The sequence below is a fragment of the Elgaria multicarinata genome, chromosome 6, assembly GCF_023053635.1.
Source record: "Elgaria multicarinata webbii isolate HBS135686 ecotype San Diego chromosome 6, rElgMul1.1.pri, whole genome shotgun sequence".
NCBI classification, from domain to species: Eukaryota; Metazoa; Chordata; class Lepidosauria; order Squamata; family Anguidae; genus Elgaria; species Elgaria multicarinata.
Window position 1 is genome coordinate 20,483,364 of NC_086176.1, and position 24,284 is coordinate 20,507,647.

The 24,284-nt window shown below is 39.9% G+C and overlaps 1 protein-coding gene across 1 annotated transcript in view; it reads left to right on the forward strand.

The window, feature by feature from the left end:
- DNAH6 (dynein axonemal heavy chain 6) overlaps nucleotides 1-24,284 on the forward strand; it is a 168,865-nt gene that overhangs the window by 76,477 nt on the left and 68,104 nt on the right. The window contains exons 45-54 of the mRNA XM_063129118.1: nucleotides 5,311-5,465; nucleotides 6,823-7,054; nucleotides 9,603-9,755; nucleotides 10,446-10,586; nucleotides 11,507-11,749; nucleotides 13,377-13,544; nucleotides 15,045-15,280; nucleotides 19,946-20,207; nucleotides 22,056-22,179; nucleotides 23,323-23,519. Of these exons, the coding sequence (XP_062985188.1) occupies nucleotides 5,311-5,465; nucleotides 6,823-7,054; nucleotides 9,603-9,755; nucleotides 10,446-10,586; nucleotides 11,507-11,749; nucleotides 13,377-13,544; nucleotides 15,045-15,280; nucleotides 19,946-20,207; nucleotides 22,056-22,179; nucleotides 23,323-23,519 (1,911 nt within the window). The remainder of the gene's footprint in view (nucleotides 1-5,310; nucleotides 5,466-6,822; nucleotides 7,055-9,602; nucleotides 9,756-10,445; nucleotides 10,587-11,506; nucleotides 11,750-13,376; nucleotides 13,545-15,044; nucleotides 15,281-19,945; nucleotides 20,208-22,055; nucleotides 22,180-23,322; nucleotides 23,520-24,284) is intronic.

Consider the following 24,284-nt stretch of genomic DNA (forward strand, 5'->3'; position numbering starts at 1 on the left):
TCCACATCATGCATAATTTTGTACACCTATCAGTTTTTTTCCCAATCTAAACAATCCCAGCTGTCATAACCTTCCCTCATAGGAGAGATGCTCCAGCCCCTTGACCATCTTAGTTACCCTTTCCTTCACTGTCTCCAGCTCTGTAAAAACTTTTTTTAGGTGTGGTGACCAGAACTGTACGTAGTATTCTAAGTGTTGTCAAACCACGGATTTGTATAAAGGAAGTATGATACTGGCAGTTTTATTCTCATTTCCTTTTCGAATGATGCCTAGCATGGAGTTTGCCTTCTTTACAGCAGTTGAGATTTACAGCAGTTTACACTGGGTTGACATTTTCATCGAACTGTCCACCACAACCCCAAGATCTCTTTACAGATTATTCTTGGTTGGGATCTTCCCCCCCAACATGCAGTTCACTGAGACCCAGAATATTTGAAGCCAAAGATTCCCTCACCGTCAACTACATTTATTTTCTAAAAGGAGTTACTTGGGATAATCAATCATGCATTGAATCAACTTCTTGAGACTGTTTATACTGTTAGTTTTACCCTACCCTGTGCCTGTTTACCCTACCCTGTGCCTGTTTGCATTCTCTTCCCCTCCTTATTGTTCCACTATGATTTTATTAGATTGTAAGCCTATGCGGCAGGGTCTTGCTATTTACTGTTTTACTCTGTACAGCACCATGCACACTGATGGTGCTATATAAATTAATAATAAAAATAAAAATAAATAATAATAATAATTGAGACAGGACTTCTTGAGATAATCCAACACTCTGATTCATTGCATGTCAATTTCAAGAAGTTCCACCAGTGTCAATCTTTAAGAAAGACTCATTGACTCCAAAAGTAATGGGCCTCAATAAATGGGACAGTTTCTAATGTATCTTAGAAACTTACCCTCTTTTTTTGTTAACATTCGAAAAGCTAGCATCCTCTCAAGGGTTATGGTGTCTTGAGTATAGGTTGCAAATAATGTGAGAATTTGAACAGAACATAGAGCACTCTCGGCTGAATAAAGGGACAAATAGGCAGTCAACTTGATATCAGACAGACATTTACTAGGCTAGTCAGTTTCCTCTGCCAGCCTCTGAAGCAAGTGTCTGTGCAGCTGCCCAGAGCCAACCTAACTGCCTTCATTTCTAGAACTCCAGCAGAAGTTCTGGGGTTGGGCTGTCACTCATCAACAGTGGGGCCAGCCAGTGTAGCCCGATAAAATTTACACAAAATTCTTGATTCCCATTAGTTCCCTGTACTGTGGTGATGGAAAGTTCTCAAATCTGAAATAACTGTTAGTTTCTAAGAAACTGTCATATTCAGGAATAGGTTCTGAACCAAATTCAGAAATGACAGATCAAATCAATGCAGAAAGTAAACAGCTGGTCAGCAGATGGCCGTGGCACAGGCATATGGAGTTTCCTTGCTCCTTTGCACTGGAATATTTCCTAGAGCAATCTTTGAGGCCTTGAGAGATACGTTTCAATAAATCTATTTGGCAGATATTTAACTACATAAATATGCCTTTTGTTCATTAAGCAGTATTTCCTTCAGTGTAGGGTTGACAAAGAAAAAACTGCTCAATGCCAAGCGATTTCATTTATTCTCGTAAGGATGATAAATGATATTAAGTGATAGTGGCCATTCTCTCAGCCCTTCAAAAGTGTGGAGATGATCCCCAGTAATTTTTACTTTAGGAGGACTGCTTAGGAAAGCGGCTATCAATGCTATGCATTATTTCCAACAGGAAAGACAATACTTATTCATAAGGGTATTTATCACAGTCTTAGTGTGGCCGTGAAATGGAACTTGGGGTAGAGCTAGGTATTTGTTAGATTGTAAACCATTATTTGAAATGGTAAATTGCCTTGATTGCTTTTACAGAAAGGTGATATATAAATAAAGTGAAGTAAATACATGAATAAATAAGTAACAAATTGTAATCATAATCCACTGAAGTTTTGATCTGAGAATTTGTCATAGTTAAAAGTTCTTTTGCAGATTTTAATGGGGGGTGGAATCTGAATCTCCATTTTTTTAAAAAAAAAATATATTGGGGGAAGTTATATCCCTTTCCTCACTTTTGGACAATGGTTTTGTGTTGTTTTTTTTGGAGAATGAATATCCACCAAGCATAATTGCACCTGGCTGCCTTGGAGGAGGAGACAAGACATCAAGCCCCTCCTCTTCATTGGCCTGGCAGGGACCATCTGCCATTGGGCTCTTCCTCACCCAGAACTGCCTCTTGCAGTGGCTATACTTCCTGGCCATTATAGAACTTCCTTATAATAAGCAGCATGAAGGACTTGTAGGTACCTGAATTATTTTATTCTTCTTTAACTTCCGGAGGCCATCCCTCTGGATGGCAGACAGGGTCTGATTGTGATAGTGACCCTGTTCGGAAGACACACTAAGCCACGGTGGTTAAACATTTTGAGCTAAATATTATGGCTTAGCATGTTGTGTGAACCATTCCTAACCACAGTGGCTATATAACCACAGTTTAAACACACTCACTAACAATTTGCGGCAGGTTTTTTCTTGTTAAAAAAGTATATTTTTCTTTCTTAGTTACATATGGAGAGCACCTTCTTTGGGAGGCGTAGGAAGATTTCCTGTCTTCCTTGGAGGCCTACCTCCATGTTCCCGTCAGGTCAAGTCACATGAAGTACCTTCAATTCACATACCATGGCAGTCTTGCCATTTGGCCATAGTATCAGCCCACCTAAGGATGAAGGCCATCCACTTTTACCCTTAACTGGATGACCTCTGTGTCTGGTCCCCTTAAGGTGGGATGTCTGGGTGATAATAAATATGTCTAGAGGCCTACAGGCTTCACACAAATTGAATGTTTTATGGGTGCTCTGTTCCTATTTAGAAAGGATGGCTACAGTACAGAAGAATATTCGTATCATTCCAGGACAAAACCTTGGAATAGATCATGTCACATTATTGCATCGGCTGAAAGAATGTATTGCACTGGGGTTCTGGTCCCTAAGGAAGACTCCTCCCTCCGGGATTACAGCACATTCTTTTAGGGGATGGCCTCTAAGGCAGCCTTTCAGGACACTGTCTCCATGGAGGTGATAGGCAGGGCAGGGACCTGTGCTTCTCTGAACACTTTCTCTAAATACTGTAAAATTGATGTCTGCCTCTGCTGATGCTGCCTTTAGAAGAGTGTTTCAGAGGATGTGTGTTATCTGAATCCTGTCCCACTCTGGGATGGTTCTACTCTTACACATTCCAAAGGTTCCTGAATACCCTCCAGAAGATACATGAGAAAGTGAAGTTTTCTTAGTATGAATTCCTGTTCTCTATGAGTGACATCAGACGAGCGTTTTATCGCACACTTGCTACTGCCCACTTACGGATGTGTGAGCGTCCTTTAGACGTTGTCTGCTTCCTGTTCACCTCCCGCTCCTTCCGCTCATTTTTCCATCGCAAATAGACCCCCTCTCAAAATTGACTTTTTCTTTAAAAAAACGGAATGTGCCACAATCTCCTGCTGTGTGCAGGAAAAGCAGCGTGATAAAAACAGCCCCTGAATGGGCCACTTAGTCTTTGTTTACTTCCTCTTTCCTGGCCAGGAAGAATGAGGAAGTAATGAGGGACAGAAGCGGGGACGGAGAAGTGACAGTAAGGAAATGCGATTCCCCCCCCCCCCCCGTGTGATGATGCTCTATATCTTCTGGAGGTCATTCCACCCACCCTTGTATTCAGTGGACAGTCATCTTCACAGGGTTATGCCTTGTGTACAAGAGGAGGTAGTAATTAAGGGCTCCGGGAGAGTTCCTGACTCCTTGTCCTTCATGTCGTGGTTGACTATCAGTTGTTTAATTTTTCTTTCCAATGCTGGTGGTGCATTGTTAAAGGGTTTTTTTACCTACCTTTGGGAGCGTGGGGGTGATGAGGTTGCCTTGCTTATCCAGTCTGGTTTGAGACAGTAAGTAGCTCCATCCTCTGGAGAAGATCAGCTCAACTGGACCCTGCCCTCTATCCAGGGGGAGTGGCTAACTTGAAGGTTCTGGAATGCTCTCCAAAAATCAGCAAGATTTTCCACAAATTTGGAATACTGAACGTGCTTCCAGATAAATGTTTAAGTAGCAGACTTTACTCTGGAAAAAAAGAAAAAGTTTGCTAGCAAGAAATTAATCTGGGCAAAACTTAGGCAGCATGATAAGCATTTTATTAAATGGATGAGCTAATGAAAAATGCAGTTGGCTAAAAAGGCTTGAGCATGGCTCAGCTCCATCTAGTCACTGCTGGACAATGGATCAGTGTAGGCCCTCTTTCCTCCCATACCAGCTGGTCAGTGAGCTCACTGTAGCATTTTAAGCTGTCTTAGGGACTATCGTAGCTGAAAGGTGGGATGTAATTTCTAAATAAATAATAATACATCAATAAATGCTGTTCATGATCTTTGAGGCCCAAATGTGCCTTCCTCATGCTTCTAGTTGTCACTTTCCTCCTTAGGGCTCTGTACACAAGTGACACATGGAGCATAAGTAATTTGATGAAAGTAATGGCAAATATTCTGTGATGTTTCCCATGCATGGATGGCTAGGAGTCAGATGGGGAGGAGCAGGGAAAGACCGTATTCTCCCTTATGAGCCTGCCCGTGCTTTGAGATCTTCTGGAGAAGCCCTTCTTTCAGTCTCACCATCTTCACAGGCGCGCTTGGTGGGAACATGGGAGAGGGCCTTCTCGGTGGCTGCTCCAGAGCTCTGGAACTCTCTTCCCAGGGAAGCTAGACTGGCTCCCTCCTTGATGGGCTTTCAGAAGTAGGCCAAAACTTATTTATTTTTCCAGCAGGCCTTTGGAGAATAATCTGGTCCTCCATCTATGTTAAGGACTTTTAAAATTGTCGTGTATTTTAAATGTTTATGTTTTAATATTGTAATTTTTTAAAAAAAATTGTACATTTCTTTTCCTAGGTTTAAAATGTATATGTTTTAAATTTTGTAAGGCCACCTTGAGGCCCAGTATTGGGCAAAAGGTGGGATAATAATAATAATAATAATAATAATAATAATAATAATAATAATAATAATATATTCCAATCTCCTCCTTACATGTATACCTGCACTCACACAGGGGAAGGATCATGTTTAATATTAACTAATATATCCAGGATGAAAAGTTATTTTTCTTTACGGGTCTGTAAAACTCTTGCATATTTAATTTGCTAGAATTTCTATTGACTTTTACCCCTCTCCTGTCACCATAAAGAGAAGCTTCTTTTCAGTTAGCATCTTATATTGCCATTCCTTTTGATCTTATTCATGTTATTTTTCTCAATAATTCCTGTTAGATTGGAATTGATAAAACTGAGCGACTTTATGAAGAGCTAATAGACATGGAAAAGATTATGGGGATTTTGCAAGACTATCTGGATGATTATAATATAACAAGCTCTAAGGAAGTAAAGCTGGTATTCTTCCAAGATGCCATAGAGCATGTTTCAAGGTAATTAACAACCCTGCCATTAACAGAGTATCAATAGTGTAAATAAATTACTGTATAATTAATAGCAGTGTCAGTATAAATATTTACTATGAACTACATTTCTATAAAGGGCTTCAGCTATAAGTGCTTCAACTTCATTCCCTACTTTGTTATGCATAGCCCCAATTCATGTGAAGAAGGAATAGGTACCCCTCTACCTCCATGCATCTAGCAACCTGGTTTGCGTATGATGACAGCTCAGAGTGCGGGTTGTTGCCTTACCCAGAGTTTACCCATGATTTGTCTGCCAGATGATCATACAAATCGTAACAAGCCATATTCAACTTATACGCAACCTATACTCTGGGTTGTCATTACATGCAACCAGATCAATGTATTGTTATGAATGCTGGCCAACTATGCTAGCCATACCCTTTATTAGGGAAACTCCAGATGAATGGGTCAAGATGGGTGATTGATGTGTTGTTGGTAGGTGCTGTTGAATGGAAAATATATATAGAGAGAGAGAGATCCCTGCTATAATTCTTGGAACACGAGAGCCATTTGGTACCCACGCCAAGCAAGGGTCTTTAAAATATATGTGTGAAAGACACCAGTTTTTGGAGAGACAGAGAGAAGCTGAGAGAGAATTGTAACCTGAAGACACTTGGGGGTTCACTGTTCAGGGATGTGGAGAACACATAACAGCTCTGTGTAATGTGGGTACTCCATGCAAAGGCCATACGCACACTTAAGACTGTTTTATGTGATTTCCCTACAAACTCCTGTGGGGGAATCACATGCGAATTAGACCTTCAAATGTAGGCCCCATAGTATGTCCATGTGGCACAATATATTAGATATTTATTTATTTATTTATTTATTTATTTATTACATTTATATCCCACCATTTTTTCTTCCAAGGAACCCAAGGCAGCATACATAATCTTCCGCCTCTCCATGTTATCCTCACAAAAGCAACCCTGTGAGGTAGGTTGGGCTGAGAGTCTGTGACTGGCCCAAAGTCACCCAGTGGGTTTCCATGGCCGAATGGGGACTAGAACCCGGATCTCCCAACTCCCAATCCGACACCTTAGCCACTACACCACACTGGCTCTGCTGCTCTGTTAATTGTTCGAACCAAGTCTCCATAAAGAGATAGAGAATATTTCAAGAAGGTTTTGTAACATGGCTTTCTTTCTCTAGGATGGTATGAAAAAGAAAAATCTCTGAAATTTTCTCAGAAAAATGTATTCTGAGAAATTTTGGCTCCATTCTAGTTTAAGTGATATGTCAGCAGATGAGAAGGGTAACGGAAAAGGTCTCTTGCTTTAGTGAATTTTAACAGCTTTGAATTTGTGTTCAATTTTCTCCACAGAATTGCTCGGATGATCCGCCAGGAAAGAGGAAATGCCCTGCTTGTTGGCGTTGGAGGCACAGGCAAGCAGTCTCTAACTAGACTGGCCTCTCATATATGTGGCTACAAATGCTTTCAAATAGAACTAAGCCGAGGATACAACTACGACGCTTTCCATGAAGACCTTAGGAAGCTATATAAAATGGCAGGGGTGGAAGACAAAGATATGGTTTTCCTTTTCACAGACACACAGGTATTAAACGCTGGAATAAAAATGAAATTCACTTTGCAGCCAAAATATTATCTCTGCAATAAAATGCTACGTGATTTACACAGTGCTGTTTATAAACCAAATGCTCCAGCGAGGGAACCACCAGTTTCATTAAATAACTGAAGTTCAAATAACAGATAGAAATAGGAAATGGTTTTCTGGAAGAGTGGTGAGCCTTTTTATTACTGTTTTAGAACATTTTTGATAGCTGAAATTTATCAGGCATTTATTATGCTTATCAATGGCTGGTATTTTTCGTAAGATGCCTTATGAATATGGCATAGTCCTCTTCAGTATTGCACCAATTCCCCCCACTACTCTCTGTTTGCATTTGCTGTCATGTCATTAAGCCTGGTTAAAATGAACCTAGGAACCCTCCTAAAACTTCTTTATGTTACCTTCATTTTTGGTGAGATTTCAAAGAACACATCCATTTCATTTTAACTGAAGTTAATAGTCACATTTAAGTTGAAAACCAGAGGAGCAGAGAGTGCACTCTCCATCCCTAAACACTGATTCCTTGTTTGGTATGAGGAGGCATCAAATAATGGGTTAGTCTCCACCATGCAGGAAAGGCAGTGATCATATGAGCAATTCCTTTTTTGGGGGGGGGGCTTTGTGCTTTCCTCTGTAGATCTTCCCTTCCAGTTCATTTCCTGCTTTCACCCAGGACAAAGCTTGTCTCTCTCTCTCTCTCTACTCACAATCTAAGCTTAGCAAATGATAAACCCATTGCTTCTCAGAAATTGACCCTTACCAATCAAAGTATTGTTCACTCTGGCATTCTTTTGACTAGAAAGGCATCCATTCCATTTCCTCGTAAGATTCATTTTGTCTAGATCCACGGATGGATGGATTTCACGGCGTTTGACGTCTTTCAGAGAGCTTGAGCAAAATCAGCATCTCACCCTAATCGGAGCAAACAAGAGGATCATTATGAAATGTGCAATCAGACAGTCCAAAGTTACACACTGTGTGAATAAGTTAATTGTATGTGATGAACTAAATTGCAAACAACTACTAGTGAAGAACCTGAATAGCACGGCCAACATTTTAGGAATTAACTAAACTGAAGAGAAATAATGTTTTAGAATGCCATGGAGCAAAATAACCATGCTGAATCCCTGCTGAAAAGGGAGATTTTTGTATGTATTTTTGTATTGGCACAAAGTTGAATCCTTTGAATTTCTCCAGCTCTCTTACATTTTACAAGGAATTTTAACCTTTAAAAAGGAGGGATTTTAGGCAAGATAAAATATTGGCAATATCTCCCTTACTCAAAGTTTGGACTAGATGAAAGAAAGTGAACTTTTAAAGTTCACTTATTGCTGTCAGTGGCAAACTAAGGTACTCTCTACCTGTCCTACAATTTTTGGCAGGGTCCCTACATATTCACACTGATGGGCAATATATTATATTATAATATTCTTATTATTTATTATTATTTATTTGTACTTATACTGCATCCCACACTAGAGCAGGTAACTATGCTTATTGTTCTATCCTCTTTCTACCCACCAAAAGCCACTTTAAACGACAAAACCTTAAAGAGTCTTATGACACCCTAAAGATGAATACTTAAAGTCCCTTTGTCCCATGTACAAACTATTATCCCAAATTGCAGATATACACACATGGTTGGAGGGGGATGAAGCACTTCTGCAATGTCACAACTGTCTTGCCTACTTGCCTGTAGGCGTAAATAAGTAAATATACGCAGGTGAACCAAGCGGCTAGGAGAGAAGCCTCTCTTGAAAGTGCCTGAAACTCATGATCAAATCTCAGGTCCAAATGGAAAGAAAATGTTTATTATAGGAATATACTAAGAGGCAAAAGGGGAAAGCAAAGTGGGTACTTAAAAATAAATACAGTAAAAGGCTTCCTAACCTAGGCGAAACACTTTGACGCAAAATGTTCATAACGGAGGGATCACCTGGAGAATTATATCACACACAGCATCTTTGGGTGATCACAGAAGGAGGTGATCAGAGTTGCAGAGTGACCAAGTGACAGAGAAGAGTGACCAAGGAATAAAGGGCCATATCCCGGTTTTATGTTTGGCCAGGTGGCAGGTAGGGGTAACTGTCTAACAGGAAGATCCACTTATTGCCCTTTAGGATAAGAAATGGACTACAAAAGTGTTAATGAAAAGGAAGATTATTTTAGTTATCTCTGACTGACTAGATGCATCAAAAGGTTTCCTGTTTGATGCACTTGGAAGTCCCAGGAAAGATGTATGTTATTCCAAGACAGATATAGATGCCAGCATCTTGGTCAAAGATGCTTGTAGCTATAGAGAAGTACACAATGAAAAGCCCGTTCCCCACCCTCCCAGCTGCCACGACTGGGAGAGGAAGCGGATTTGTGAGTGGGATCAAATAAAGTTTAGTTTAGATCAAATAAAATGATTTTTCTATAATAATAACTCATAATTTGCTGTTTATTTCTTGTAGGTTCTTTTTTCTTTTCTTTTTTAAACTAAATAGCATCTTTCTTTCTTTTTGACACCTGATGTTTACAAAATCTTTAGATTGTCGTTGAGGAATTTCTAGAAGATATAAACAATATTCTGAATTCTGGAGAGGTGCCGAATCTGTTTGAAAAGGATGAACTGGAGTTCGTTATGGCAGCTACCCGACCCAAAGCAAAAGAAGCAGGTATAGCGGAGGGCAACAGGGATGAGGTGAGAAACACATCCATATTACTTGAAATGTGTTATTTGAGTCCTTTTTAATAACAGAGATGGTTTAAATTCTGATACATAATCTTACGGGTGCTGTGTAATTATCAGTTCTGAAAAGAAGAGGAAATTACTTGTAACATTGCTGCTGTTCTCTGCCAGGATCAGAGCCTGTTCACCAGGTTTAGAGATCAAAGTAACTCATTAAGTACATCAAGCCAACCTAGGGCCCTTCCACACGTCGCCCCCAGAGCGCATCTATTCGACCCCAGTGCACTCTGAGGACGATCGTGAAACTTGCCTGTAAAAGAAACGACGAAAAGACGTCCTCCGCGCTGGCGCCGCTACCCAGCTTCCTGCTTCCCGCCCGGGACGGATAGCTTGGCGGAAGAAGGTGGAGGAGAGAGCGGAAGAAGCTCTCTCTCCCACCTTCTTCAAAAAAAGCTCTCTGAGCCGGCCGGGGAGCAGGAAGCTGGGTAGCGCCGGCACGGAGGATGTCTTTTCGGCGTTTCTTTTACAGGCAAGTTTCACGATCGTCCTCAGAGTGCACTGGGGTCGAATAGATGCGCTCTGGGGGCGACGTGTGAAAGGGCCTCTATTGTGTGCTCAATTTTATTTGCGATAACAGTCTCATCATTTTTGTTGTTTCCTCTTATCCTTGAATGAACACTTGTGACACTTGCATTTTCTCAGGTGTTTCAATACTTTATTAACCGAGTTCGCCAGAAGCTCCACATTGTTCTCTGCATGAGCCCTGTAGGAGATGCTTTCCGGGCACGGTGCCGAATGTTTCCATCCCTTGTGAATTGCTGCACCATTGACTGGTTTGTGCAGGTAACTAATTTCAGTTGAAGAATTTTGTTAAAATGTTGAGATAACACGATTCCTATTTGAGAGTATGTGACCTATCTTCAGCTTCTATTTCTCCATTAAGTTTATGGTTATTTCCTACATTCTGTAACATAGTTTATCGCCTCTAACATAATAAAAAAGTGTATATAATTTTTGCTCATGTTGAAATAGTAATATAGTCCTTGGCCTCTCTCTCCATCCAAACCTTTTAAGCAAACTCTCTACTTTCATATACTAGAATCAGTAACATTTCTCTCTTTTTTTACCATTTCAACTAAAGATTTAAAAAGAACTCCTTGGAAATGTTGTATTTTTATGCAAAATAATTGTGCTTTTCTCAAATTTCCTTGGCTCCTTCCAAATTCACCTCAAAATTTCACTTTATGAGAAATTCGGTTGAAGTTCTAATCCCAGATCTTATGAAGAATTCCTTCACCAGCACCAGGCACCAAGATACAGTGCTTGACTAACACCCTGCATTAACATAGCTTGACTAACAACCTGCATTAAGTTTTTTGTGTCTCCCAGGTAGAATATGTTAATATTGCTGATAAATTTTGCTTGGTTTTATCTTTTGCTTCCTTCGTAATTGCTCAAACTATAAATTCAACCGCTTTCCTTAACTGCCACGCCATAAACATGTTCTGTGATCACACATTATATTCTAGTTTACAATTTAGCCTCCATGCACCCACAGTTTCCTTAGGTCTTTCATCCTCAATCCTGCTGAAAGATTGGGAATGAATAAAAGATCCCGTAATTATGGAACATCAAGGTGCTACAGTGCAAACCATTTTTAATACAGCCATCATTTTCTGAAAAATCCCTGATGGAAAATGTTTGAGACGTTCAATATATCACTGGAGTAAGATTATTCAGATAACCTTTTTATCCTTTATCAGTGGCCCAGAGAAGCACTTCTTTCTGTATCAAGGACTTTTTTTATGCATGTTGATCTTGGAAGTGATCGCATGAAAGAGAAACTTTCCATAATGTGTGTAGACATCCACATGAGTGTGACAGAGATGGCAGAGCAGTACTATGCTGAACTCCGGCGGCGCTACTATACAACACCCACCTCCTATTTAGAGTTAATCAATCTTTACTTATCCATGCTAAGCGAAAAAAGGAAGCAACTAGTTTCAGTAAGTTGAATTATACTTTGTTTTTTACTTTGAATGGTTTTAATTTTTATGAACTGCCCAGAGAGCTTCGGCTATTGGGCGGTATAAAAATGCAATAAATAAATAAAGTATAGAAGTGTGCCTTGTTTCCCTCTTATATTATTTTTATTGTTTCGATATATGACGTTGGGTAATTTTTTTCTGTTAATAAATGGCCTTGCAATTTCTTTGTTTCAAACCAGATTTAATTTTTTTATGACTTTATGAGAAATTGAATTGCTGATATTTGTTGTTAATTTCCTCTATCATCTGAACCATAGCACTAGCACTAAAAGCACTTCAAATTGATTTTGTTCTGACTTTATACTGCTAGTTTCACCCTACCCTGTGCCTGTTTGGTGCATTCTCTTCCCCTCCTTATTGTTTTATTATGATTTTATTAGAATGTAAATGTAAGCCTATGTGGCAGGGTCTTGCTATTTACTGTTTTACTCTGTACAGGACCATGTACATTGATGGTGCTATATTAATAATAATAATATCACAGATTTTAGTGGAGCAACCCACCAGTGATAAGAGGTTGTAATGCCATTATTTTGCATGTAGACATTGATAATCCATAATGTCAGCTGATTCTGGCTCCAAATGAAGAAGGAATTGAATCATTGCAGAAAACTGAAATAAATGAATCAATTCATCACTAAGAATTTTAAACTTTTGCCCCCCCCCCATCAAAGGTCTAAAATGTCATGACTCCATATGGCAAATGTGTATCTCCACGAGCATCATATAACATGTCTGACAAATTCATGTAAGGAGCAGATGACTATGTATCTATGTGCATCTGTATCCATATAGAAGGCTGCTTGATCCGTGGGCGGCACATGTTTTCATTTTCTACTTAAAATGCTGGAAACTGGTGATGTGCTGGACTTTCTAAAGTCTCTCACAATGAAACCAGCTTTGGAGACTAAGGCCATGGCTAGACGAGGGGGGGTTGAAGGCGATGATCTCGCAATTTTATGATTGCGAGATCGCCCCCCTCGTCTACACGCGAAGCGTGACATCCTAGGAGGAAGAGGACGTTGCGGCCACCATTTTGTTTTTTCCTATCGGAGAGATGCGCAGGAGAGATCCGCTCCCACTCACCCCACCCCCGATGGGCACGGAGCTCCTGAGCTCCGTGCCCAGGTCCTGGCTCCTCACGGTTACTTGCAAGGAGGTGGGACAAACCGAGATTCCCAGCCACACGTTCCACGGTCTCAGGATCAGCCCAGGACTGTGGAAAAACTGCAACAGAAGTGTAGGGCAATATCCCAGGGCAAGGGAGGGATCATCCCTCCCCACTCCCATTATCCCCTGTGCGTCATCTGGACGCACAGGAATGATCCCTGGGCAATCCCCAGGATAAGCTCTCGTCTAGCCATAGCCTAAATGCTGTCCTAGAGTGTTGAAGTTAAGCTTAAAAATTGTGGTTCGTTTTTATAGGGTTTTTTTTTTTTAAAGGAACCGACTATGATTATACATAGTATTACTGATAGAAGCAACACACTATAGGGTTTTTTCCTTTTTTAAAACTTCAAACTTATTAGTCATTTTGAAAAAGTAATCAATATATTGTTAAACAATCATTTTTATTATTTTTCAGGCTCGGGATCGCGTAAAGAATGGCTTAAGTAAACTATTAGAGACAAATGTACTTGTCGATAAAATGAAATTAGACCTTTCAGCTTTAGAGCCAGTCCTCAAGGAGAAATCAGTGGATGTGGAAGCCTTGATGGAAAAATTAGCAGTGGATCAAGAAAACGCAGATCAGGTACAAAGTATTAAGTGCTCTTAGTTACTAAGGGCACAATCCTATGCATGTTTAGATAGAAAAAAGTCCTACAAGCTCCAGCATTTCACTGCCAGCATAGTATTTTGCCCTAGCTATTTCATTATTTATTTTATTGTACGTTTTACAATATAACTGCATGGCGTGCTCTCCTACCATTCAGAATTTTCCAGTCAACAGTTTATTGCTCAACAATTCCTAGAAGCAGCAGCAGAAAACTTAAAAATTAAGCATTAATTAGTCACTTTATCATATAGTTAGATACAATCAAAAGTGGGAGGAAACTTACTCAGAATAAATGGGGTTGTAATGCCTAATAGACTTTTTAACTTAATTTATGCTGTTATTTTCATATGAATTGAAACTGCTGTGAAAATCTTATTGATATATTGAATACATGCAGCAGCTTTTTACTGCTGCAGCCTGAGCTAGTTCCCTTTGCCTTCTCTGATGCACATCTGATAGATTACATTTCTACAAAATAATGGGAGTAATGCTGCCAGGGGCATGGCTAGACAACGGTGGGGGTGGAAGGGAAGATCTTGCGATATGATGATTGCGAGATCCTCCCCCTCAGTATACACGTGGCGTGCGATGTCCCTGGAGGAGGAGGATGTCGTGCCCGCCATTTTTGGGAGGGGGAATCGAAGAAGAGTGCAGGAGCACTTCTGCGCAAAAATAAGTATTTGTTTTTTTAAAAAATGATTACTTGCGAGGAGCCAGGACGAAACTGGGATAGCCGGATCATCCTGAGACTGTGAGAAAAGTTGGGATGGAGGGGTAGGGCGATATCCTGGGGAAAGGGAGGGATCATCCCTCCCTGCTCCCGGGATCCCCTATGTGTCATGTGGACACACAGGGACGATCCCAGGATGATCTCCGGGATATCGCCCTGTCTAGACATGCCTGAGGGCTGTTCTAGGGCAAGAAACTCTGAAGGACAGCCTTATCTCACCTTCATTGATATCCTTTGGTGGCGGCGGGATGGGGCGATACAACAGAATTGCATCATATTACTACATACAAGAGTTTGGATCCAACATAAGCCTTTCATAGATGGAAGGGCTCCTTCTTTCAGTGGGAGGCCCTTGATCCAGTGAAGTTTTTCACTGGCTGAACGGAAGAGGAGGCAATCTTCACTGATTTTTCCTCTCCCCCTGTGGTCTCCTATGTCCCCCCACAATCCTCCAATGGAGGGTCAGGGGTGCTCTGGAACAGTGGGGAAGGAGGTGTTGGGAGCTGCAGGGAAGGAAGAATAATTGAATCCTTGCCTTCCTCCACCAGCTGGAGCATTCTGAGTGGAAGCAAAACTCTAGATCCAGGTCCATATAAACAATGAGACTACTGCATGCTCCTATTTTGTTTCCTTATCTTTTGAACAAGAGATATAGCAACTATAAAGAAGAATATTGAAGAGGAAAGTTTAAACCATAAAGCTTTTTTTTTAAAAAAAAATGTATTGGGCAATTATTATTTTTCTAGGTTCGGCGTGTTGTTCAGGAAGATGAAGCTATTGCAAAAGTTAAAGCAGAGGACACTCAGGCAATAGCTGATGATGCTCAGCGTGATTTGGACGAGGCCCTTCCAGCTTTAGAAGCTGCCAACAAAGCACTTGATTCTTTAGATAAAGCAGATATTTCTGAAATCAGAGTTTTCACTAAACCACCCGACCTTGTCATGACAGTGATGGAAGCAATTTGTATTCTTTTAAACGCAAAGTAAGTTAACCCTACCATATACTTGAACTTTAGCATTGGTTTTTTTTAGCTTTAACTGTGATTTCATGTGACATGATACCAATTTCGAGAAGCAATTTTCAGTAGAAAGATTCTAATTTCCCTCTTCCTTCAGTAACACGTAATATGATTTCACTGTCATGCAAGTTTACCCACCGTTATAGGAGGCAGTCAGTGACGTGGACCTGAGATGGGAAAACCCAGAGCATAAGTAGTATTGCGTTATCCCGTTTATATTACTATATATTACAGGTGAGAGCGAACAAGAAGACTTGGGACTGCAGGTTCAGCAGCAGCCACACATCTTCAATAACTTTTAGTTCATGTGATGAAGCAGATTGGAGCGTATATGTATTATGATACTAATTCAGAATTTTGATTTAATTGGGCATGACAAACTATAATTGTGGTTTTGATGTGCAGGAAGAGTCAGAAATCCTTAATGGTAGAACATATCTCTTTAGATATACTTGCACCAAATTCTCACTTTTTAATTTTAAATGACCTAATTATGATGGAGTTTAATGATGATATGGTATGCTTCATGCAAAGACAGCGAATAACAAATATATCCCAAAAGGAATCTAAGGCTGCATTACATCAAGTACATTTATCGGAAAGCTAATAAAAGTCACAGGGAATATCGGTATAATATCTGAAAGGACAAATAGTCCAGTTTTCAAAGGTAAACAAACAATACTCCATTTTTTACCTTTTCAAAGTGTTCTGATGTTTTTATAAATAACATCAAAATAACATTTTGATTCTCTAAAATACATTTACAGAGGAAACACTAATTTCAGTAATTTTAAGATGCCCTTTTTAATATTACATGACACTGTCCAAAAAAATTTGAGAAGTTTACTCTACTAGGACGACACCATTGTGTGCTTTTTTATATATTGTGCCAGCATCATAAGTTGACCTAGGAAAGAGGTGGAGAATCTTAGGCCTATGAGCCAAACTAGGCCTTCCTGGAGACCCAGCCTGGCCACCCAAAGTTCTCCAGAAGGTCATGCCTCCTTCCCCTGGCCCCATGCCCTTTGCCCCATTCTTTCACCCCAACCACCAATCATTTGGTGGTTTCCTGGTTTTTGGGCAACGCTTTATTGCGATATGGTGGTTTTATACAACCTTATTTAGTTATTACCAGACTGGGCTTCTGGCCAATAACCTTATAGCAGAGTATTTGCAACGGTTTCCAGCAAAGTCAGCACAGACACAGATTAAGACTGAGATTTTTCAATTGGTTTAAACAAACCTTTACTGGCATATAAAAATATAATTTAGTTATGGCAATCACAAATACAAATACTTACATACGGTCAGTCAATACAGCTCTGATACATACAGATTTATGAGTGATCATTTCTGAGTGATACATGTACATGGGAATACATTCCTTTTTATAGGCTAACTGTACAGTGATGCAACTGCTTGCAATCCCTTAATTGAAACAATCAAGTTACCAATTATTCAATCATGACATCAATGTCCAGGTGCAACGTTGACCTTTAAGTTTTCTGCTGAGTCTTCTGATTCCTCCAGCTCCTCAGCAATTAGTAAATCCATGGAAACATAACCAGAACCCTAATCCAGGATTTCAAAACGGTTCCCCATTTTAAAAGGTTCAGATGCCTACCCTGAAGTTTAGCTACTGGCCGTAAAAGGTTTCAGCTAAAATCTGCTGGTATTCTTGGTAGTAGCCATTGTAATCATATCGACAACATGTGCAATAGCATTAGGTGGGAAAGTGCATGTTAGAGAGGAAAGGAGGGACTGGAAACTTTGGACTGTCACTAAACAGTTCCAGAGGCATTGCAGTCACCATGGAGCTATTTTAAGTTTGTAAAACCCTCAAACTTTCATACCTTTTATTTGATGATAGTCATTTATATGTACTTGCAGGTAGCAAGCATTGCATGTCCCAGTAGCTCTATGGGCATGCATCACTCCTCATGCAGATATATTTCTAGGACCTGTTAGTATTGCTAGTTCTTGGGTTTTCAATATTTATAATTCTCTTTACCAAGACTGTAATCTTGTATTGTGCATTATTCTTTGGTTGACAGTCATAAACATTCTACTCCATGAGTTGTTACACAAGTATTCCTGTCTGTTAGATATGGATATTAATATGCTAAGGCTGCTGTCATAAGCACGTTTAGACAGTATGACTTATTTCTGAGTAAACTTCAATAGGATTGCACTACACATTATATTATTTAATATGTATCTCCCCATGCACTGAGATCACTTCAGGAGGCTCTACTCTGTATTCCTCCTTTTACTGTACAGAGAACTTGAACTGCATTGTATGGCCTTTTCAGTTGTGGCACCCAACCGTGGGAAATTTCTCCCAGGAGAAGGTCCAGTTGGTTCTCCCTTTATACAATTCTCTTTTTTAAAATCTTAACAATTTTATTGTTTTCTATAGAAAAATAGGGGGGGGGAGACAAGCAAAGAAAGAAAACAACATCACACACTGAACTAACAATACAATACACTACAACTAATAAGAACACATATGAAAAACATATAAGGCCATATTCCATTTGAGGCAATCTTCATGTCAGACATATAGGCTGACATATAGGCTATCAGTTACTTCACTTTAGCCAGCCCAGTGTTATGTATTAAGACCACAGATTATATGTAAAACCCACAAACAAATACATCATTCTTTTGCAACTCTTGTATTATACTCTATCAGAGGTTTCCCGTCCAAGACAAACGAGGTTGTTGATTTTTCTCTTACTAGTGCCGTAAGTTTGGCCATCTCCAAAACCTTAAGCAGCCATTCCTCCGTTGATGGTACTTGTGTATTTTTCCAGCATTGCGCATAGAGTAGTCTGGCAGCTGTTGTTCTTTATACAACTCTCACCACCAGCTGTTTTTTTCCCCCTCAAGGGCATTTACCAAGTCTTTCTTGATAGCGAATAACTTTTGTTAGACGTGTTGCCTCTGTTTTTATTACTGTTGATTTTTATAAGTTGCACATCACTTTCACCACTCCTCGTGACTGAAAATGTGGCTCATAAATGCATAGATAAAGCCTGTCCTTCTCTTGACAGAATACAGACCATCTCTTTCATGTTGGTATACAGACAATCCTGTCTCGTCCTATAGCACACGAGTGGGAAATGTGTGGCCCTCCAGATATTGTTGGACTACAACTCCCGTCAGCTTTAGCCAGCATAGCCAGTGGTGAAGGATGATGGGAGTTGCAGTTCAACAGTATCTAGACATAATTCTCCACCCATGTTATAGCATAAGCAGCTAATAATAGCATAAGCGGCCCTAAACATTCCCACTTATGAGGGAGCATGAACAGTGCAATTCTAAACATCCCTACCCAGAAATAAGTCCTATTGCATTCAGTGGGGCTTATTCTGAGGTGAGTGGATATAGCAGTCCAAGAATAGTGCTCTTTGATAAAATCTGAGATCATCAGCGAAGGAACACCTCCTCCCATATGTGCCTGCCCGGACCCTCAGGTTATCCTCAGGGGTCCTTCTCCGCGAGCCCCTGCCAAAGGAAATGAGGCAGGTGGCTACCAGGCGGAGGGCCTCCCCGGCTGTGGCACCCCGGCTGTGGAACGAGCTCCCTAAAGAGGTTCGCTTGGCACCTACATTATATGCTTTTAGATGCCAGGTGAAGACGTTTTTATTCTCCCAGTATTTTAACAGTCTATAAATTAATTTTAACTTGGTGTTTTAAATTTGTATTTTAAATTTGTATTTTTGCATTGCTACTGTTTTTACCTTGGTTGTGTTTTTATATTGTATTTTATATTATGGTGTTATACTGTTGTTTTATACTTGAATTATCTTAATTTTATAAACCGCCCAGAGAGCTTCGGCTATTGGACGGTATAGAAATGCAATAAATAAATAAATAAATAATAAATAATACTTACCATACCAACTTCTGAAGAACTTAAATGTGCTTCAGGCTTATTGTAAATTCTTCTTTTGCCGTTGCTTAATATGCTGTATTAAAAAAGTCAATACTGCATCTTAACAAGGTTTCTATTTATTTTTATGACCTGCCAAGAATTTGGAAGAGAAAAAGCTTCTCATTCGTAACTTTTAAAAGACCAAACCAAGATAATCTTGTGTTTGTTAGGAGAAAAACAAAGGTCAAACTATTTTGCCTAAACTGCCTCAAGATAATGAAATTATATATTTATACCTGTTGGGGTTTGGCTAGAATTTCAATACTAGCAACCTAAAGGGTTCAGTCTTCTGGAGGCAGAGCAAATTTGGCAGCCTGTTGTGGAAATGTCTCTATGGATTAGGTGAAATCCATAGAGGTGCCACTTGAAGTTCAATTCACGTTATCACAAAACATTAGCTGAACCATGCAACATCGTTCTGTGTCCTTGGTAAACTATTCCCTATCTTCTTCCTATCCCTATATGATTGTTTTTAAGTTTAATCTCATCTCCATACTGAAATTAATTATTTGTGCTCTAGAAATGTAACTGTCATTGCTATAAGCCAATCCTGCCTCATCCTATGGCCCATAAGGCATCCTATCATTGCTCTAAGGCATAGAAACTACAAAAATGTATGAAATTATATTAGTTACTATATTCTCTGAGGCAGATATTTCTAAATCCCACCACTTCTTCTAATATTTCAGACCTGACTGGGCAACAGCAAAACAGCTTCTTGGAGACTCCACTTTCCTGAAAAGGCTTTTAGAATATGATAAAGAAAATATAAAAGGCCAAATATTGCTTAAGCTTCAGAAATATATGAACAACCCTGATTTTGTGCCAGAAAAAGTGGAGAAAGTGTCAAAGGCATGCAAGTCTATGTGTATGTGGGTGAGAGCTATGGATTTATACTCTCGAATCGTCAAGGTCGTGGAGCCAAAAAGGCAAAAGTTAAATGCCGCTCAGGTGCCTGTCTTTTCAATGATCCTCTCTATATTTTCCAATTAAAGGGGAAACCGTAATGCATTTCATCTTGCACATTTTCTCTCTTTTTTTTTTGGTCAGTCTTATCTGGAATAAAGACTACTTTTCTAAATACAGCAGTTAGTTTCTCTGATATAGGCAGGGCATATTCCCTTTCTGGTATATTCTCTATCTTTCAGATTGCCCTACCCACCCAGCAGGAGGCAAGATCAGCCTACAAATTCACTCTTCCATTTAAGAGGATGCACCCAATCCCCAAACCTGCCCTGTCTCAAGTTATGGAAGCAAACCTTTGGTGGAGCTTCAGAGCTCACCAGTTTAGACTTCAATATTTTTTCTCCTTCTCTTCCCCCGCCCCCCTCCATACCCTGGTAGGTTCTTCATGGAGGAAATAAATTTGGTGGCTCTCCAGGGGCTATGGCTGACTGAGGCCTTAGCTAGACCTAAGATTTATCCCGGGATTGTCCTGGGGTCATCCCTGTTCATGTAAATAACACACAGGGGATCCCGGGAGCAGGCAGGGACGACCCCGGGATGATCCCGGGATAAACCTTAGGTCTAGCTAAGGCCTGAGTCTGACTGAGCTAAAGAAAATTTGGGCACTTTAGTAGGCTGACCATATGAAAAGGAGGACAGGACTCCTGTATCTTTAAAGAAAAGGGAATTTCAGCAGGTGTCCTTTGTATGCATGCAGAAGCTGTTGAAATTCGCTCTTCATCACAACACTTGAAAGCTGCAGAAGCCCTACCCTCCTTTGTATCTGGGCACTCTAGTAGAGCTTCTGCAGCTTTAACTGTTGTGATGAAGAGGGGATTTCACCAGGTGCTGAATGCAAACAAATAACTCCTGCTAAAATTCCCTTTCCTATACAGCTGTTAAAGATACAGGAGCCCTGTCCGCCTTTTTATATCGTCACCCTAACTTTAGTGAACAGAGGGAGAGCACTTCCACCACAACAAAAAACTCCAGCCCCTTTTTCTTGTCAGGCCTTCTTCCCTGACAAGAAGGACACACACAAACACTCACACGGTTGGGACTGTGTGTGTGTGTGTGTGTGTGAGAGAGAGAGAGAGAGAGAGAGAGAGAGAGAGAGAACCATGGCTGTTAAATAGACTGACAGATGTTTCAACATTCACTCTCCTTTTTTCTGCCCTATTTTTCCTCCTCTTGATAGATGAGAGACAGGCTCTGGTGCTATTGAAAAGTGTAATATCTTTAATAAAGTCTTTTTGTATCAAAGGCTCGACATTTTGGATTAAAACAAAATCCTTCTTCGGGAGCTGGCACTAGACACAGGCTGCTGTAAAACAACCTGTTCTTGTATATTAGAAAGTCTTAAGCTTTTCTTTCTCCAAGGTGTTCTGTGAACAAACTGCGTTGTGCCTATTTGTCCTCCTGCCAAGCAGGAATGGTTCTAAAGGTAACTTCTTTGGTGCAAGGGGGATCTGCAGCAGCACCTCTGCTAAAACTTCCCTTTCCACAAACATTTCAAAAATTCTCTCTGTCCCCTCCTGGAAAATGGCTTATATGGCTCTCTCACTTTTACTGCCTGCAAAGGGAGAGGGCTATTTTGAAATATGTATTGTTACATGAAATGTTGTATCACTGTCGTTTGATAGTTAAAAAGTTAAATATAGATATGTGAGGCTTAGGTACTGATTCTGAGGAAAGTCTGAGGCAGCCTAAAACGTCTTAAATAAATAAAGTATCACTAGGCATTTCTCTTGTGCAGTATGAGGAACTTTTTTCACAGAATGATTGTGCAAATGAATAAAATAAGACAAAGCATTTGGCACAGCAGTGATAAACATCCATTTTTAACACCGATAGGCAGAGCTTGATGTGACTTTGGCTACCCTTCGAGATAAGCAGAAAAAATTGAGACAGGTAGAAGAACAAATACAGGAATTACAAGACCAATATGAAAAAAGTCTGGATGAAAAAGAGAGCCTCGGTAAGTGGCTGTGTTAAAGATTACAAAAATAATTTTAAAATAGTACTCTAGAGCTTTATATTTTTACTGTATGGGGCTAATTAAGACACAAAACTCTCAGGGAATCAATAGTACTAATAAAAGATGCCTGCGACGACACTGACCTCACACAGAAGGCCTTGCCTAGCACACCCTTCTCAAGCCAAGCGCCACCTCTTGAAAAGCCTGAGGAAAGGGTGAAAACAGCACAACCTTTCTCCTATATGTGAGAGAACAAGGTAAAGGGTTTTGAAAAATAGGTTCTATTGTTGAGTTGTATTGGTAGATGTTTTTACACTGTGTAAAATAGCAGGTAACAAATCCGAGCTGACATGTAGTTTGTGGTAACAGAACACAAAGTTTATTGAAATTGAACAGATCTTTGGTATTTCAATTTAGATCAAACCTGCTTATTTTTATATTTAAAACAACAATCCCAAGTCCTTTAAAGTCCTGTCTCTTCTCACTCCTCACACACCACACACTCTCAAGAAGCACAAGCCTCAGACACCCCACAAGAATAATAATTAGACTCAGACAAGACAAGCCCCTCAGCCAAACTATTTATACTCCTCCTTCCCCCTTTCTCACCGCATCACTAGCCACACCCACTCAGTCAAATTTTCCGCACTCGCTAGATGTACAAACTCAGACATACCTAAGGGACAGAAAGGTGGGTATCGCCACAATGCCCAATAATTTCTTGAAGCCCTACATAGGAGTCACAGAAAATCTAAAAGCTGTTATCCAAGCATATCTTTCCATGAGGCGCCATTTTAACAAATGCTTTGAGAATTGAAGCATCTAGCCTTTATATCTCTGGAGTATTATCATATCTGCTATTTGAGGAAGCTCAGATTTGATCACGTATTTCAGTTTGCAGGTGAAGACTGCAACCCAAGGACAGGAGGGCATTGTAAGAAACTAGGCAGGGAGTTGTCAACAACAAATTTGTTTCCTATAGTCAGGTTTTCTGTTCCACTAAGAAAAGTTGGGCAATGAAAGCTTTTGTTTGGTCATGCAATCTTATTAGCTAAGAAAGGCAGAAAAATTGTTAGCAAAAAACCTGAATTATTGTTTTTAAATAAATAATAACCATGGCCTCGCAATGTTATCACTATTTAGCAAGGACCATGGCACTGACTCAAGCTCGTCTTAATCGAGCCGGAAAACTTACAGCTGCATTAGGAGATGAACAAGTCCGGTGGGAAGAGAGTATTTTGAATTTTGAGGCAGAGATTTCAAACATCACTGGAAATGTATTCATAGCTGCAGCTTGTGTAGCCTATTACGGAGCTTTTACAGCACATTATAGACAATTGGTGAGTAACACACACACACACACACACACACCACACACTACTTTTTTTAATGCCATGACTTTTATCAATATGTATTTAGGTTTTATTTCATTGTAAAAAATAAAAAAATCGTGTACGTCATTGAACCACTTGTACATATCATGACCAAACATAATCCTCCATATAAATGTAAAACAGTCTTTCTGCATTTGGAGAACTATGCCTATGATGTGGAGAATTCCTTAAAGAAACAGTGTCTTAATGGTTCATTGAATGAAAGTATACCCCTGGCCTAATGTCACAATACATATAAAAGAAGGGGTTGTGAAAATATCAATACTTTAATAGAATACTAATGCACAGTCCACAAACGTGGAAGTATAAAACATCTACAAACAGTAGCCCAGTTCCAAAAGGAAGAAACATATGTGGAAACGGAATCTGTGTGAACAGTTTCCCAGGCTGAAACGAGTGATTCAGGAGCTAGACTTGCGTGTGTACTACTCAGGCCATATAGACTGGAATGCTGCTAATCATCAGTTTTGAGGAGGAAAGAGGAGGTGGGGTATCTTCATCTCACCTCACGCAGATGATTGGTAGCATTAAATGTGCAGCCCCAATTCAGCCATGGGAAACAAATGCACTGTACCCATTTGTACAGGTATTTCCTCCTGATGAATAGGGGCAAGTAACTATTTTCTTTATGTACTAAAAAAAAGGCTATTTTTATTATTTTCAGAGGGGGATTTCTTTTTTATAGGAAGGTAAAACATTTTATGTTCTTTA